General features: G+C 37.4%; 2 protein-coding genes across 5 annotated transcripts; one reads left to right on the forward strand and one right to left on the reverse strand.

Annotated features, from left to right (window-relative positions):
* Nucleotides 1-1,259: 1,259 nt before the first annotated feature.
* On the reverse strand, nt 1,260-8,477 carry prrg1 (proline rich Gla (G-carboxyglutamic acid) 1). Of its 4 annotated transcripts, none has more exons than XR_007931381.1 (5): nt 8,367-8,477; nt 7,766-7,809; nt 7,191-7,351; nt 1,895-5,630; nt 1,260-1,856 (listed from the first exon to the last, which is right to left on the reverse strand). XR_007931381.1 is itself a non-coding variant. In XM_051903986.1 (5 exons), exons 2-4 carry the CDS (start codon nt 7,773-7,775, stop codon nt 5,157-5,159), a joined length of 645 nt encoding a protein of 214 aa, XP_051759946.1. In that variant the 5' UTR covers nt 7,776-7,809; nt 8,367-8,477; the 3' UTR covers nt 1,260-4,691; nt 5,145-5,156. The 4 variants fall into 4 exon arrangements, 3 of the variants coding, with proteins under 3 accessions (XP_051759946.1, XP_051759945.1, XP_051759947.1); XM_051903986.1 differs by having other exon boundaries at nt 1,260-4,691; nt 5,145-5,630; XM_051903985.1 differs by having other exon boundaries at nt 1,260-5,630.
* Nucleotides 8,478-10,647: 2,170 nt separating this feature from the next.
* On the forward strand, nt 10,648-17,802 carry tmem47 (transmembrane protein 47). The gene is made up of 3 exons (XM_051902848.1): nt 10,648-11,089; nt 15,785-15,925; nt 16,387-17,802. Exons 1-3 carry the CDS (start codon nt 10,864-10,866, stop codon nt 16,563-16,565), a joined length of 546 nt encoding a protein of 181 aa, XP_051758808.1. The 5' UTR covers nt 10,648-10,863; the 3' UTR covers nt 16,566-17,802.
* The last annotated feature ends 41 nt before the right edge of the window (nt 17,803-17,843 follow it).

Consider the following 17,843-nt stretch of genomic DNA (forward strand, 5'->3'; position numbering starts at 1 on the left):
AATCTGCCAGAAGGAGGCGATGAGAGAGCAATCTTTCCACAACTCTACTGTCCCACCCCCATGTCCTGTGTAATTTTTTTTTTTTTTTTTTCATTCTATTAATTTTTTTATTTATTTATTTATTTTCATTTAACTTTTTGATACACACACTGCCCTGCTGGGGCAACTTAATGGCTGCACTTTGTTCTGACCTATGTTCCAGCACTTTAAGACAAATGGATTTGTTGTTTGTTGTTTTTTCATATTCAAGAGATAATAAGCTAGATGCAGCCTTTTTGGGTTCACATTGAATGTTCTTTGACTTTTATACATAATAAATCTGTTTATGAATAAAGATTGATCTGTTGAAAGCAGTTATTTTGAGTTAAATCCCAAATGTTCTCCTCCTATTTAAACTTTACATTGAGGGGGTACAACATATTTGCCCACCACACATTCATATGATTTTCAAGAAAAAAAAAGAAAAAAAAAAAACCTGGGGAAAATAAATGCAGAACATGTTCACATAGAAACCATTCAGAAAAATTTGGGCACAAATGGGTTAATGGATATGTTGAAATTAGACTGAATTTTAAAGGAAGAACATTAGATCTGAAGACTAACTCATTTGGGTCTGTTAAACTTAAATAATATGGGAGTACTAAAAAACAAAGACTTTGTACATTTTACATATAGTAGATGTTTATAATATGCTCAATGTTATATTAGACTTCTAGTCTGACAACAAAATGAACATTGCAAAAAATTTTTTATTTATTATATTTTTTAATTATTTACTATAACTAAGTCTCACATTCAAGACCGCATTTAATTTCTTTAAAAAAATAATGTAATGTGAAATATTATTGCAATTTAAAATAACTTTTTTATATTTTAATATGCGATTTATTCATGTGAAGGCAAAGCTAAATTTTCAGCATTATTACATTTTTCATTTTTATGACAGTTTTCAGTGTCACATGATCCTTCAGAAATCATTCTTTTATGCTGATTTAGTTCTCAAGAAATTCTTTATCAATAATAAAAAACAGTTGTGCTGCTTAATATTTTTGTGGAAACCATGATACATTTTTTCAGGATTCTTTAACAGAAAATTCAAAAGAACAGAATTTATTTGAATTAAAAATCTTTTGTAACAATGTAAAAGTCTTTACTGTCACATTAGATGAATTTAACATGTCCTTGCTGAATAAAACAATTTTGTTGAACTGATTTATTTGAAGAGTTTACGGAGCAGTGGAAGAACAAAGTCAGAGAACTGAGGGCCAAAAAACTTTTATTAAAAATAAAAAGTCAAGCTCAATCATTACAAAAAATTAAATTTGTTCTCAACACATTTATATATACATTTTTTAATCTATCTCTGAGTAAGGCTTAAGCAATAAACACCACCACAGTCACTCTTAACTACCACAGAAATATCAGCCTGCAAATATACATCAACATCTGTCAAAATCAATGAAACTTGCAACATCATCAGACTGTATTTCAAGTGACGGTAGTCTTATTTCACAATATCGTTGAAAACACAAACAATTTTAGGCAAAGTGAGACTGTTTTGATTTTCACAAAGCTTTCTGGAGTTAGTGCTGGTGATGTATTTTATTGCATATTTATGTCAGCTGAGCATGTCGTCGATGAACTGAGAATATAAACTGTAGAAATCCAAGAGGATAAACCAAACAGCCTTGCCATTTTTTTTCCCTAGTCATTTATCACATCGTTTCCATTAATTAATATTCCTTTACACATCAAATAATATTCCTTTACAAAGAGCAATTGGTGCCCTGAAAAAAGTGCATTCACTCATAGTTACTGAATAAATACAAATGCATGACTGTTTTCCATTATGTTCTCTCTCCCCCCCCCCCCCCTCCCCTTCACACCTATAAACACACACTTTCCTGATATTTAATACTGAATGTTTCCTTGAGTTTTTTTTCTTTTCAGGGGACGGCTTGTTCCCATAATTTGATCCTAATCTGAAATTCTCTTGGTTTTTGTTTAGTTTAGCTGGGGCCTGAGGTGAAAACCAGAGTAAGAAACCAAGAAGAAAATGGTATGAGGTAAAAGGTGTCCGCTTGCTGTTAAATACTCAGACAAGCCCAACCTGAAAGCTAGTGTCAAATATCCAAAATTGTTTAACAGTCTGAAACTTCTCAAGAGGAAAAATATCACTTTACTTGAAGCCTTTATATAACACATTATTAATAAAAAGTATTTTAGCGCATTATGCCACGTAAAGCACCTTATGGTCTCATAAATAAGTGCAACCACAGTTATATAATACATCGTTACACATTTAAAAAAATATATAATGCATTAAAACAAGACAAACGTCGAGGCCGATAGCCTCATGGGCAGCATGCCGACATACAGTATAGCGCCACTGCGCTTCTGGCGAACCGAGTTTGAGTCCCGGCTCGCAGACCTTTCCCATTCTCATCCCCCTCTTTCTCCCACCTCGCTTCCGGTCCATACTATGCTATCCTATCCTGTCATAATAAAGACAAAAATCACCAAATATAAATCTTAAAAAACAACCAATTTTAGATGTAACAAGGACTCTGCAAATAAAATTTTAACTTTTACAATTATTTATAAAAATATACGATGCATTAAAATATACATTATGAATACCTTTATAATGTATTATACATAAAGGCTTCAAGTGAAGTGTTACCGAAAAATCATTTGTCATGGGAAAAAAAAAAAAAGGAGTTATGCTTTGAAGTGGACCCTCTTTATAGTGGTAAACAGCTGCTAGTGCTCACGTTGTTAATGCAAACGTACCACGATTCAGACCCAAAACTATAGTGTGAAAGCTAAATCAAGTGCAAAATCAGCCTTCAACAAGTAAAAAAGTAACCAGCTTGGTCAATAATTGTTATTTTTAACATTCTCTAAGATGTTAGAGAAACAAAACACAAGTTATATACTCTAAAACAAATCTAAAAGGAAGTCTGCACACAGCTCACAACAAACAAAAAGCATGCTTCTTGTTCCTTAATCACCTCCACGGTTGACAATTTATCTTGCTTGTCCTAGTATTCCCAGCTTGGGATGCTTAATATGCCTGCTTAATCCTTGGCCACAATAAGAATTAATTTCACAAGGTTGTGGCCATGTAAACGGCTCCAAAAATATGGAGAGAAAAGAGAGCACTGTTGCATAGACCACTTAGTCTACCATGTTTTGCCATGGAACTCAATGTGGCTTAACTGAAAAAACAAAACTCAAACCACACTTGTACAATACAATAGCTCAGTATCGTATTTTCCCACAGCAAACCAAAACTTCACACACACTGATTTGGGGTCCGTTCTTCGTACCTCGCTTAATACATCTAAGATGATTTAAGAGATGTCAGATCTTCTAATCGTGATAACTGAATTTGGTTCTTTAAACGAATTTGCGGATTGGATTAAAATATCTGATGTCTGTAAAATGTCTGAGATTATTATGCGTTCTTGTGTTGCTCGAAAAGGGCAGATGTATCGATACTCAAAACCTTAATTTTACCTTTGAAGCAGATTTGTAACGGGACAGCATTAATTAAAGTTTCTTAAGGGTGAAGATCAAGTTATCTGCATCTCGTGCACTGCATCAAGCCACTCCCATAATAGCTGTCGCGGTTCAAATTAATGCGCGCATGGCATAGATACATGTAGCCTACATCATGTGTATAAGACCCCAATAAAATTATTAGGTAAGTATTCCCTCACAAATAAATCTCTCAACGAGTTAAACTGGCTGTGTCTATATTACGGTAGACTACACAACACAACATAATATTATTTGCAAATTTATTTTTAAATCATATTGTCCCTGGTTCACATTAGGGTACTCTTGTAAGAAAGTAGCAGTGGCTGTGACAGACTGTAAGCATCACCTACATGCAATCTAATCCTGTTTACATGAAATAAGCCTGCTCACGAGCAAGCTTATTGACCTGTTGCTATGACAGCAAGTCCAGGATGAGTGCCAAAGAACCAAACGATCCCAGATCATGCCAAATCATCAATCAAATCTAGCTAATGGAGTTAGCGACGTACAAAGAACAGACCCCTGGTGTCGACTTAGGCTGATTCAGAAACCATGATGCTACATAAAATCAGGATTGAATTTGTAAAGTCATGCTTGGAACAACGTTGCTGATAACATTGACCAAACCTTGTTAACTGGTTATCAATTCAGCTGAAAAGTTTCCAACATGTTAACTAAATCTAACACACAGTGTTTAACACCTCAACTAGAGAAAAACAAAATCAGCCCAATATCAATGTTTCACTGATGCTCCGAGTCCAGTGCATAGAGGCGACTATGCAATTAGAAAGGTTACAGAGATAGCCTAAGCTGAGATGGTTATCTCTGAAGGTTACAATGAACCTTAAAGTATAGCATGTCAGTAAACATTAAAATGTATCACTTCCTGAAAATATTGTGCAATTTTTTTTTTTTTTTTTTGCACACTGAATCTGATGATTTAGTATTATTGTTCTAAATGGTCCAATAAGAGGCCACAACTGGGGAAAAAAAATTGTTTAGCTCATTTCTTAGTAAGTCCTATGAAATTCAGAACATCTAACTAAGAAGAATGTGATTGTGAGTTGTTCATGTTACAGTACTTCATTGTCATTGGATTTGGGCTTGGGTCAGGATTCAAGCTGTCATGAGTTCTGCAATCGTCTCTGAAAATCAAAGAAACCCAATGTTTAACAATGTGTAAGTTACGGTACTGGAATAAAATTGCATTCGTTGTTTTCTCTTCATACTACACTCTTAAAAATAAAGGTTCCAAAAGGTGATTTTCACACCAATGCCATAGAAAAAACATTTTTGGTTCTCCAAAAAACCTTTCAGCGAACAGTTCTTAAAAGAACCATTTTTTCTTAGTGTAAAGAACATTTAAAAAAAATCTAAAGTACCTTTTTTCATTATAAAGAAACTTTAGTCCAATGGATGTTAAAGGTTCTTTATGACACCATTAATGCCTTTATTTTTAAGAGTGTAAATAAAGCAGTTTAGCTGTTTTGTTAGTGCTGGAACTGAAAATAAAGCCTGTCATAGAAGTAGTGCAGTTGTAAAAAAAGGGTTTAGAGTATTGGTGGAGGCCTCAAAATGCATCTCTACATGAGGCTTGCCTGGAAGATCCGTCACTTTCCCTGGGAGATGACAACCGTGCTACCGTGGTTACTGATGATGTCTTCATATTGTGGTGGAGGCTCTGCTTCAATCTGTATATCTGTATGGCCCACAGCTTCCTCATATGAAGGAGGCGGGTCACCCCGACTGCCCCGCCCAGGTGTGAGGTCTGCGCCGGGGTAAGCGGGGCTACTGTGGGCACTGATCTCCGAGTGAGGACTGATGTCAGGATGGTAGTCCCGACCCCACTGGTCCATTGACACCACAGATAGGGTTGTGTCTCTTTGTGGACGCCCAATGGCAGGGCTTTGCTGGGATCTTTTGCGTGAGTGGCATCTCCAAACCGTGATGGAAACCGCAGCAATGAGCAGCAAAACCAGCAGCAGCGGTAAGATCAGGTACAGGGAATGAACGCCACCAGCGATGGACTCCAGTCCGCCAGGCCTGGGGCTGCTCTCACGCTGGTACTCCTCCCAGAATCGCCTCTATGAGGGTCACAAGGGGAAAGAGAAACAGTGATGTAAGGACACTGTCTGCCTAAATGTAAACAATAAGCAAAAGTCATTTGTTTGTATTCTAAACAAAAAGACCACAATGTCATTTTGACCAACAACCAAGACCTTGCACAACAACACAAAGCAATGACTGTTCACCATACAAAACTGAGTTGATAACGCCTTCTGAATTACACTTCAATTACTGAATTTGATTCGAGATAGCAAACATGATGTTGTCACAGTAGGCGTTTTCAGAAACAGACTGAAGACTTTATCCAAGGAATAAACTTTAATAATCTTACTCACGAACCAGAAAACAGACAGGGAAAACCGCCTCTTAACATAACGGTGATTGACAGAAAATGAAAGTTAAGGCACAACTTAAATAGCAGACACAAACAAGGTAATTAACTACACATCTGATTCAAGTGAAACTACTAACGGTTACCACAGAATCTAAGGAGTGGCGGGAAACTGAACAAAGGAACTGATCAAAATACAAACTGAAAGTCTAAACACGAACCGAACGTCCAAAACTAAACCGAAACATGACAGAATTGTAGAACTGCATCTCAAATTTGAATGTAAAGAAGTACAATTAAATTGCATTGAAAATTCTGGAGAAAATAACTAGTAAAGTCTACTACTAGTAAATCTTGGCTTATTTAACATTTTTGAAGAAAGTTTAAAAAGGCCTGAAGTTTGAGGGACAGATGAACAGACAGAACTATAGACAGAAATTACACCTAAAGATATTTGTATTCAGTTTATCTATTTAAATAAACTTTTGTGGATCAAACACTTTTCCAGAATAAATCGTCTGTGCTGAATTTCTTTCAATTACAATTCAGTAAATTCTTCTTTTCTGTCATTTCAATACAAATTTTAATTCAAATTCCTGTGGGGTGTGTCCAATTCAATTCCAACTCATGATTCGAAAGGAAGCCTATTATTAAATTCTAAACTTTGCACAACCCTGGACTAGGGCTGCACAATTAATCAAAATAAAACTGAAACGGACATATGTACTATTATCAAATCGCAAAGGCTGTGATTTAATTAAATACAGATATGTGCACTTTTACATGCTTCATTTACAAGAGAACTGTACATGATCTAGTGTTTTCAGTGTCTCAGTTTGCACTTCACAGTAAATGCTGCTCCACATGTGAACTCATCTCAGCCTGTGAAAATTATTATTATTATTATTACACAATTAGATTTTCCCCCAAATCATCCAACCTTCCCCTTGACTCAACAAATGCACACATTATGCCATTATTCATCTTGTCATTTTGAATATACAGTGTAAACCCCTGCAGAAACTCAACCCAAACATCCTTACTGAGTAACGCATAATTAGCCATCCCGAGAAAATATTTACCCAGTGAGCCTTTCCTGTCGACAATGCTCCTTTCCTGTTTAGAGGAAATGCCACAGAGCGGAATGACTAAGAGGAAGTTGCGTTCAAGTTCATGCACAAAAAAAAGAGAAAAAAAAAAAGAAAAAAAAAAAAAAAAAAAAAGCACAAATCTACCCCAAACTCACAGTTTTCTCATCATTCTCAAACGCCTCCCTGGCTTCTTCATAATTGCAGATTTCCTCTCTGCATTCTCGCTGGATGTTCCCTTGTTTCATCTCCTCCAAGAAGAAGTTTGCTCTCGGGAGCCTCCGCAGCACTGAGTGTGCGGCATCTGCTGGCAGGAACACTGGCAGAGACACAAACAATAAGCGTACAGCTCAGAAATAATGAGGGGGGCTGCTATGACTGACAAAGTGGTTTCTTTGAAATGCCCGTTCCTCCCGGGCACAGGAAGCCTGTAAAAGAGTAGCCTACTGTTCCTCACCATTGAGAGTGGGAGAAATAAAACAGATGCTATATTGTGATCCATAAATATCAGTTTAGGCATGGATTAAATATTAGAGGCGCTATGTAGGCCGAGACCCCTGTTGATAATCTGTAACTAATACTAATAGGAAATTACTGTCAGAAGTCCTTTACGTGACAGCCATTAGATCACTAGCAGGCTCAGCATACACACCCACTACATATCTTAGCAACGTTAAGAAACACAAAATAGCGTCCTTGTGAATATCACGAAATAAGGCATAAAAGGACTCACCGGCTCCCATGATTCCTGCAGCTTTTTAAAGAGGGAAACTGGACCTTGAGAATGACAGAACAGATAACCAGATTTAATCAACGACCACACATTTATATCACTTGTGCTCATGCATTTTCAGTTTCTCAAAGTCAAAACAACAGGAACATTCAAGATGGATTTTGACATAAAACACTGCAGAGCGTTGTTCTTATGTTAAGTTACAATAAACAGCAAAAAATATGCCCAAAAACATAAATCATTCTGTATGTCTCAAGGACTGTTAGCTTACTAGCATGTATAGGACACGTTCAACCATCAGCACACGAATAAAAACGGGTCCGTTCTTGACAAGCACAAAACGACTGTTCTTTCACTATATCGAAACGTAAAATAACCGCCTCGAGACGTTAAAAACATGATAAGCATACAAAATTGTGTGTCGCTAATTCAGTCCGATGACTATCGACTGAAGCTTGTCGACGCGGTTTTGTACATAAAAACCACACAAATTAATATAACCATCGACGCGTCTGAAGCTATGCCTTTTGTATGTAATAATTAGAAAAAGCTGCGACTTTAAAATAGATTAATAAAAAACTGATGCAAAAACTGTGTTTACCCGTTCCACCCAAACGTGCACCGTTGAGTCCCAATGTCCTGATTTGGCGCATGCGCAGTCAGCAGGCAGAATTAACTGGATAGTAATGAACAGAGCCATGGCTCTGGTAATGAACAGAAAGCCGCTGACGCGGTTTCGGGGTGTGGGGTGTAATTACAGAACAAGATTCTTTCCTTGTAAATCCCCCTTCTTTTTTTGATATATGAGACAGAACTGAGTAATGATTATATCAGCTTGCAGTACAAATAAACCATAGGTAGTAATGAATAATAGCATAGGTCTAAATGTTCATTACGTAATGAATATTTTCTCTGACGTGTGACTCACTAACTCATTTTGTCTTGTTGCACTATTATCTTGAACAATGACATTGGGGGGGGGGGGGGGGGGGGGGGGGATATAGCGTTCTCTTTTCTTCTCTCTCTGATTAGAATCAGAAACACACTTTTACATTCTGTACATAAAGGTCAGATATTAACCAGTGAATGTGATTAAAACAACTTCAAACAAAATCTGTATATCTGACTTTGACAGTATAGGGATCTACTCTTATTTTTTAAAAAAGAAAAAAGTTTTAGCAAAGCATTTAATGTGTTATGATATTATGTGCTTTATTTACAGTTATTTCTCTGTTTTAATTATTGTTGTTTATATTGTTAGACAAAAATGGCCTTATAAAAGTAAAAAAAAAATGGCTCTGAAAATTGTCATTTCTGACATTATAGGCAAAAGAATGCAACACACACACACACACACACACACAAGTGCATACACATACAGAGAGAGAGAGAGAGACTCTCATTCTCTCGTCTCTTTCACAAAACCCTTGATAATAAAAATGTAAAAAAAAAAAAGTCCCATTGACCTGGATAGATGAGAGGAGAAATAGGTGGTCATGCTTGCTTGCAGTGAAAAAAAAAAAAAAAAAAAAAAACATTGCCCAGACTGCCAGTCTGTTACATACATGTGTTCTTCACCTTCAAGGCAAAACAGTATTTTTGACCTGTTAAACAAATAATCATTAAGTTGACTCAGAAGGACTTCATTATTCCCATTAAAAGCACATTCATGATGATTTGAAAATGAGAGATTTGATGCTTTATCTTGCTGTGTTACACACGGTTGAGATGAGGAAGAATGTTATTTTCCTTTGTGAGTCTAAGAATGTATTAAGGGTCTTATCTTTTTCTGTTAGAGACTTTTGTTAGCAAGGCCAAGCTGTTGATGATGTTGTTTCAGGTGTCCTTTGTTGTCAGACTTTTCAGAACAATGTGCAGCTTTTTCAGGCTGAATGTCCATCAACTGTTTGGTTACCGACATTCTACAAAATATCTTCTTTTGTGTTCAACAGTACAAAGAAAATCATACAGGTTTAGAACAACATGAGGGTGAATAAATGATGACAGAATTTTCATTTTTGGGTGAACTATCCCTTTAATAGCAGAAAAACTGAAATTACAGAAAAATACAGAATAGGCTATGCGGTAAAAAGAATAGATTTATTTTTTCCCCCCCAAATGTATTGACTAACGAATGAGGAACATTGCTGCAAGAAACTTAAATTAGCAACTATAAATACGCTAAGCCAACCCGTAGGCCTATTAATAAAAATTAGGGCGTATAATAACAACTTAATAAATATGTGCCGAGATATGGCTGTATTAGAACGGTTTAGAGCATTAATATGCCTATAAAGGACCGCGAGATACCTTGACGTGTAAAAATAATCGCTGAATCAACCAGTTCTAAACGGACTGTTCAAAAGAACCGATTCGCTGAAAAAGTCACTGCCTTGTTATTTTTCTCACACTTTCCACCCTCATCTTTCTCTTCATCTCTCGTGCTCTCTCACACACACGCGCATAGAGCAATGTGTCTTTTTAAAAAGATAATGAAACATCTTTCTCAGAATAATTAGAGCATCTAGGCTAAATGAAACACTGCTGTGGGACTATTTACCACATTGCTACGTGAGTGTTGGATTCCATGTGATGAATATGAATGCTATCCAAACGTTTTGTGGAAAAGGGAAAACATTTAGGCTTCATATTTAATCAAAGGATGTTACGGAATTGGTGTAGCCTAGTCTATAAGAAGCGTTATTCGAATTTGTAAATAAAACAAACATTTTGGCGTACACGTTTTACAACAAGAAAAGTCACGGTTCTCCGTTCAGTGTGTCAGTAAATTGTTGACTCGATAACTGCTCGGACCGTTTCATTTTGGTTTGTAAAAGAATCGTTCAGACGAGGCACGGGGCACTTCTAGGCACTAGGACCCTGCAGGTGCAGCAGTGATTTTTCAATAATGTGCAGTGCAGTCGCGTTCACAGGAGCGCGAGGGCAGCTGTTACAGCGTCCCTCTCGCGCAGCTGCTCCACAATCTTCAAAACACTGAACGCAAATACATATCCAGAGACATTGTCTGGGATCATCGTTCCTGGCTTCTCCGCGACCCAGCGCAACATCGCTCCTCATCGCCGGCGCATCCAGCCGACATGGCCTCATCCGTGAGCGGAGCGGAGGAAGTGCGCGTGTCGGCGTTGACGCCCCTGAAGTTGGTGGGTCTGGTGTGTATTTTCCTCGCGCTGTGCCTGGATGTCGGGGCCGTGCTGAGTCCGGCGTGGGTCACCGCGGATGACCGGTACCACCTGTCCCTGTGGGAGTCTTGCTGGAAGCCTGCAGCCTCCGCGACCTGGCAGTGCAGCAGCACGCTGGGGACCGGTGAGACCCGCTACTTTTGTAACTTTGCAGTAAACAATGTTCAGACAGGATGAGCTGCACATACATATTTTAAGATGCAGGAAAAACAAAAAAGTGCGCAGTCTTTTTAACTTTAGTGAGCTCTGAAACATGGCCCTGGAGGCTCATATTTGATTTATGAGATAACAAAAGGGGCCCTTCGCTCTAGCGCATCATTATCACTCATTGTTCAGCACATGCCAAACAAACTCTTTTAAAATAGCTTACAGAAAAAGTATAGAAAAATAATTTTATTTTTAAATCTCTTAGTCAGGTTAAAACAGATATGGCAAGTCGTTTTAATATTTCCTACTCCTTTTAACAAGCTATGCATTTTAATGTTGCTTGTATCTATTTCAGGTACATCTTTTTTAAAGAGCCCATACTAATATCTTATGTGTCACAAGTATGTATTCCAGTTGTTACTAGTTATATTTTTTTTTAGCTCAATTGCTTTTTTTTTCTTACTTTATAGTTCAATTAAAATCTTAATAGGTACCAGCAACAACTGAAATAAATACTAGTCAGAAATGAATAGTTGATTTCTAATAGTTGCTAATGAATAAGTATAATGTATAGATACTAGGAAATTAAAAAAAGAATTGTTTACTTGTACTTCTAGTTTAAAAGAAAACAGCTTGAGGCTTGAACTAATGGTTTTGGGGGAAAACAACCTTGAATTCATCCTGTTTTATAAAAAAAAAAAGACTCTCCAGCCTACAGCAAGCCAGGATTAATTTATTACAGAGACAGTGTTTGTGAAGAATGCTTCATTAATTAATTGATATTGATCATTAACATTTAATAGCACACTGTATTTTATTCACAGCTTGTTTGGTGGAAGGGTTTTTGGATGATGTGGGAATGTGTGATGGAATCGGTGGTCCAGCTGGGGTTTCATTCCGCTTTTGTTGTCTACAAAATGAGCCTTTGTTAAAGTCTCCTCACCGGCCAAGGAGTGAGGTTAAGTTTGAGAGGAGAGCTCCCTAGAGGCCCTAATGTGGACAGATTAGTTACCAAGGAAACAAGTGCTGCATTCTAGAAATGTCATTTTGCACTGAAAAAGAAACTTCCTTTCTGGCATGCGTGAAGGTTTGCTAGCGAATAAACTGCAGTTTGGGGGGCAGTTCCCCCTGCGTATCCATTTCATATGTTAGTGTAGAGTTATTCATTGCCAGATTTTTTATAGTATAGTCTCGGATAGCCAAAAGCAGTTAAGATTTAAGATGTTATTTTAGGTATGCTTTGCAATGACAACTTGTTTGGCTCTGGACCCTGTCCCGTCATTTTTAAAAAGCACAGTTTGACTCCATATAAAGTCATGAAGCCCCAGTCAAAATACCAAAGGAGCGGCCTGGGTGAATGGCTTTCCTCTGCAGCGCATTATTGATTTTGGGCTTTCTGTAATCAGTCAATCCATTTCCTCTGTGTTTTCTCTGTGTCATGCACTGTGCATTAAACTAAATCTCATTAGCTGTGCAATTACCGGCTGACTCCACAGTCTCTATGAACCAGCATATTTGCTTCCTAACCTTTCATTGAGTCCAGCGCATCATTTTTAGTTTATCTCTGTCAATTTAACAACATTGATATGTTAACATAAACTGACTCCCTTGTACATGCACACATGCACCAGAAATCCGAGGTTGTGAAAGCTCTCGGGGAGAGATAATCGCAAACAACAGGAATGTGGCGAAAGTGTGTGAGAGTCTTTTTGTGTGGATGTTATGCTCGACTGGAGAAGAGGCAGCGGTTCGATGTAGAGTCTGTGGCGCGCACTAGATGCCAATTTCTCTCCCTGTCTGCGAACGGCGAAGACTTTGTGTCTTATTGACGTAATTCAGTTTCTCGTCTATGACATTGGACTTCTTTTTCCCCTCATCACGGTATCAGATTGTAAGAACTAGCCAAGGGCACTTGGTGGCTGAAAAACAGATTATAGTAATGAATGTTTTGATTTTTATCTTGTATCCTCATTTCCATCTGTAGTCCTGCAGGGTGTTTTGGATAAGCTCTATTCTGCCGGAGACCCCTCAGACGTAGACCTCAAGGTTACATAAAGTCGAAATCTTTTTCACAGATAGGGGAAAGACACTCTCGTTGATGATTTGCAGGCTTTTGGTGGCTATCCAGAGAGGTTGGAGGTTGAGGTGTTAGAATTTTGTTGTTATATGAATGCAAATATCAGCAGCTCTGTTTTTATACATCTCTCCTCAACTTCCTGCGGTGACAGACATATTTATTATTCCAAATCATAAACCATGTTAGGTAAAAAGGTTTATGTTTGAAACTGTAGTACGGTGGAATGGAGCTGAAGTAGCCCAGAGCAACTCTCAACCATCTCTGAAAATGATGTTTTCACATGATTTAGTGCTAGAAATGATTGTTTTCCAGCAGAGAAAATTATAGATCATTTTCCCAAGCTGATGAAAATGTTTCTATTTACAGATATCACTGTGTAATAACAAAGCCCATTGACAGGATCCGGTGCTTTTATGGTTTTATTTAAACAGCCACTGATGTCTTGAAATGAAATGTTGTGAGTCCTTTCTCAGGTTTAGTTATTGAGTCATTTATCACATGATAACTAAACAAAAACATCATCAAAATCTTTGTTTTTAATGTGTGTGTGTGTATATATTCTATATAACTTCTCAAAACAATTCTTTACAAACTTATTTGTGAACATAATAATCATAACATTCATAATATGGCATTCTATGGCAGAGTCCTAATGCAATAGTGTGCTGTTGTTGGCCTCTTTCATACAGTAATAAAGGACATTGGCCAGGTTTTAGAGGAATTTTAAACCTAAAACAACAAACCCTTTACATAAATAATGACTAGTGGTTGCTGTAATGTTCTTGTTTTACTTGTGTAACAGTGCAAACACTCTGTGACTATGATTTTATTTATGATGATGGGTAGTGTTGCAATAGATTGCTTGCCCTTGAATAATAAAAAGTGAATGAAACTTTGACATTTTTAGATGAAAGGTAGCATTGATTAAACACGTACTTCTTCTTTTTTGTTGTTTAAAAGTTATTTTTTCCATTCCACATATTGAAAAGCTAAAATAAAAACCAACAAAACATGCTGTAAGTAAAAATGTTTGTTTTAAGTGAGCCTTTCTGCATTAATATGCTAGTAGGTGACTGAGTCACTGAACCATTCATTCACCTGATTCGTTTCATGATTGTAAACAAGTGAGTCTTTATGAGAGTCATTAAATCATTCACTCAATCAATTAGTTTACAAACACTGATTGTTAATTATCTATAGCAAAATAGCGTGACCTTTGGTGATAACTAAGCAAATATTTAATTACTACAATAGTAATTTTTTGTTAGAAATTACATCAAAAGTGGAAAATAATGGTCAAAAATATACATTTACACACAAACTGTACACCAACCGCAACTTTCAGACGCCATCTTTATTTTTTAGCTCAACTGTCACAGAATGGAAAGCACAGGACTGTGGGATATCAAAGGCAGCGAAGAATACATCTATGCTGCCTTCAAAAGTCGATCAAATGAAGGCATCTCATGAGACAGGAAGTGAAGCTAACTTTGGATTCGGACGTGCCTTGATGCCCTCCTACCTTGGAATACCTCCACCAAAGGCAACATTTTTCAGTTTTCGGATGTAGCCACTGTCTTTATGAGCGAGTCATTGAATCATTCGCTCAATCAATTCATTCACAAACACTGATTCATTCATGATTTGAAATTAGTGACTGTCCTTACAAGCGAGTCTTTGAATCATTCACTTAACTGATTCATAAAAAAAAAAAATCATTCAGAAACACAATTACTTTACTTGAGAGCCGCATTTTGTTTGGATCTATTTTAGCTGATGGAGCAAAAAATGAAAAGTAATTGCAAATATTGTCTCTAAAAGCTACTCACTAATTTGAACAATTCGACATATTGAGTTATAAATAATGTAATGACAGTTAAGAAAAAAAAATACTCCCTCAGCCTACGTAGCTAAAGAAATTTGCAAGTCACTTCTCAGAGATTGTCTACTTATAATGTGTTTCCCTTATGAGATTCCTCAGGAGTTGTCCTAAAGTGCATGTGAGATTCCACATATTTACTCTCATGTCGTCAGATATGGAAGCAGGCATACTGTTTCAAGCACCTCCTCTCTGACTCTTTCTCCTTGCCCCCTCCCTCACTCCTGCGTTCCATGGAGGATTCAGTGCTATTTCTGGGCCCTACTCTAGCTGAGTGTCTCAGAGTGCTTGAATGAAAAGCAGAAACAAGAGGGACTGAAGGAAGGAGAAAGGGGGGGAGGAATACATTACGCGATGCCCCATTTAGCCCACCAGAATTGTCGATAAGCTCTCTGTTGCCCGTAGAGGTTCATTCTTTCAGTTACGCAAACCCAAGATGAAAGTGTTCAAGTGAGCCATTCTGTGTGTATTGACTTTCCAACATGTTTAGAGGCTGTAAAAAGAATAGTTTAAGGGGCCATTCACACAAACAAAACACTTCTATTGTTTTTCTATGTAAACATGCATTATATGGATGTCTTAATTCTGTAATTGTTTTAAATGAGGTGTATTTCCCATGAGAATTTACTTTCATTAGATATGAATGAATATAATGCTATGTAATGCGATATGAAACTGATCTACTATTTGTGTTTTTATGTATTGATTTAATGCAGATTGGCAGATCGCCACATTGGCTTTGTTGTTGGGTGGAGCATTCCTTATCCTCCTTTCCTTCCTGGTGGCCCTGGTATCTGTCTGCATTCGCTCCAGGAGACGCTTCTACCGACCGGTCGCAGTTATGCTCTTTGCCGCAGGTGAAATAAACACAACCATGCACACGCACACACTTATGTATTAATGTGTTGGCTTCCCATTTTTGTTCTCCATGCACATTAAATTAGGATTCATGTATTATGAATTTAAAATGTGTTGTTGGCTCTAAGACGCAACTGCTGCAGCTAATGGACCAGGAAATGCACTATTTGCATCCAAACAGTTTTTTCCAAGCCACATCACACAGTTGCCTCAGTAATCAGTTGTTCTTGATATGAACACATCACAGGGAAAAGATGTAAGGTATATCTGAAACAGACATTTTCACATCTCTTTTAAGAGGATTTTTACATAGCTTTGAAGTTGGCACACGCTCACTTTGTTGAGGAACTTATCAAGAAATAAAGCCCATTGAGGATTTAGAAGACTTAATGTTCTTAACCTACTTTTGTCTCTTTGATGATTGCAAATTTCATTGCCAGCGCTCCTCTGTTTCTCACAGTGGTCCTACAGGCTTGCTGTCTGGTGCTGTATCCCATCAAGTTCATCGAGACCATCAGTTTGAGAATATACCACGAGTTTAACTGGGGCTACGGTCTGGCCTGGGGAGCCACCATCTTCTCCTTTGGAGGAGCCATTCTCTACTGCCTGAACCCTAAGAACTATGAAGATTACTACTAAACATGCAACAACACCCACAATGCACTTCAATGTCCTCTTCACTGTTGTGATAGCAGCTCATGCACTGAACGTTCGTTTGGAACTGGCCCTTGACTTCGCAAACACACAGACCCTCAAAATGCAGGGCAATGCTGAGCTGTTAGATACACAAATGTGTTCTTTTTTTCCTCAGATTATTCTATCATTAAATTAAACCTCTTCATTCATCAAACTCTCATTCTTTTTCCATCTGTCTTCTCTCTCTCTCTCCTCATGCTATTCTAACACTTCTGATCGTCACATGAGCATCCGACTCCAGATGTCAACCTATGTTCACAGGAATACTGCCAGAAACCTCCTTCTGTGGTGGGATCTATAACAAGGCAGACAGAAGTCTACAAATCTGACAGAATTAAACTGTGCCATGATAAACTTTGTTTGAGACTTGAAAGAGAGATGATAGACAGCAATTTGGAAAAAAGAAGGATTAGTTATTAGTACAGTAAAGTAGTAATCAGCCAAAGTGAAGTTACCAGTATAATGACAAACTGGTCAAAAAGACTTTACACTTAAGGTGCAGTCACATTAATGAAATCATGTTCAAAATAAGTAACTTTCTGTTGCTCAACACAGCAAATTTACATGACCAATTTGAACCCGTGGGGAAATCTTTTGCCTCAAGTAAAATCCCCAATCACATGGATTCCTAAATGACTATTTCGAACATGAAAATGACTTTCAAATGTGAAAATTTGCCTAACAATTCTAAACATGACTGCACCTTTATCCATAGATGTGCATCAAAGCATAATTTCTGATGAAATGCTAAGAAACCAAGACTGATGTTATTTTAAGCACAGATCATGTACATAGCACATGAATTGTCACCATGTGGTTACTTTGTGCACATCTTTCCTCATATCTCATCTTCAGTTTATAAGGGATTTGGTAGAAGATACTTTGCATTGTAGAAAACCTAGGTCTTGTGGTGTAACCAAGCCTTGCATATAGACTAGTTTTTGACCGGTATCTGAAGAGTGATTAGTCATCTTTTGCATACATATCCATACAGGTAGTTAAAGGCAGACTGTAGGCTTGTTTCTTAGCACTGTCAGTCTGTTGTGCGCATGTTGGTGTGTTTGAATGAGGGCGCATGTATTATTTGAGTGCGTGTTTGAGTGATTTTTCAGTCCAGAATGCAGTTGTGACATACTGTACTAATTTATATACTAACCGAATAAACAGATAAATAGAAAAACGTGGTATGTTCATGGTTTTACAGCCAAGATATCTTGACGT

This window comes from Ctenopharyngodon idella, chromosome 8 (genome assembly GCF_019924925.1).
Source record: "Ctenopharyngodon idella isolate HZGC_01 chromosome 8, HZGC01, whole genome shotgun sequence".
NCBI classification, from domain to species: Eukaryota; Metazoa; Chordata; class Actinopteri; order Cypriniformes; family Xenocyprididae; genus Ctenopharyngodon; species Ctenopharyngodon idella.

Coding starts and splice junctions, on each gene's coding strand:
- prrg1 (XM_051903986.1), bottom strand. Junction 5,631..7,190: donor TTGAGAATGATGAGAAAACT/GTGAGTTTGGGG, acceptor TGACCCTCATAG/AGGCGATTCTGGGAGGAGTA.
- tmem47 (XM_051902848.1), top strand. CDS start 10,864: ATGGCCTCATCCGTGAGCGGAGCGGAGGAAGTGCGCGTGTCGGCGTTG. Junction 11,090..15,784: donor CAGCAGCACGCTGGGGACCG/GTGAGACCCGCT, acceptor GATTTAATGCAG/ATTGGCAGATCGCCACATTG. Junction 15,926..16,386: donor AGTTATGCTCTTTGCCGCAG/GTGAAATAAACA, acceptor TGTTTCTCACAG/TGGTCCTACAGGCTTGCTGT.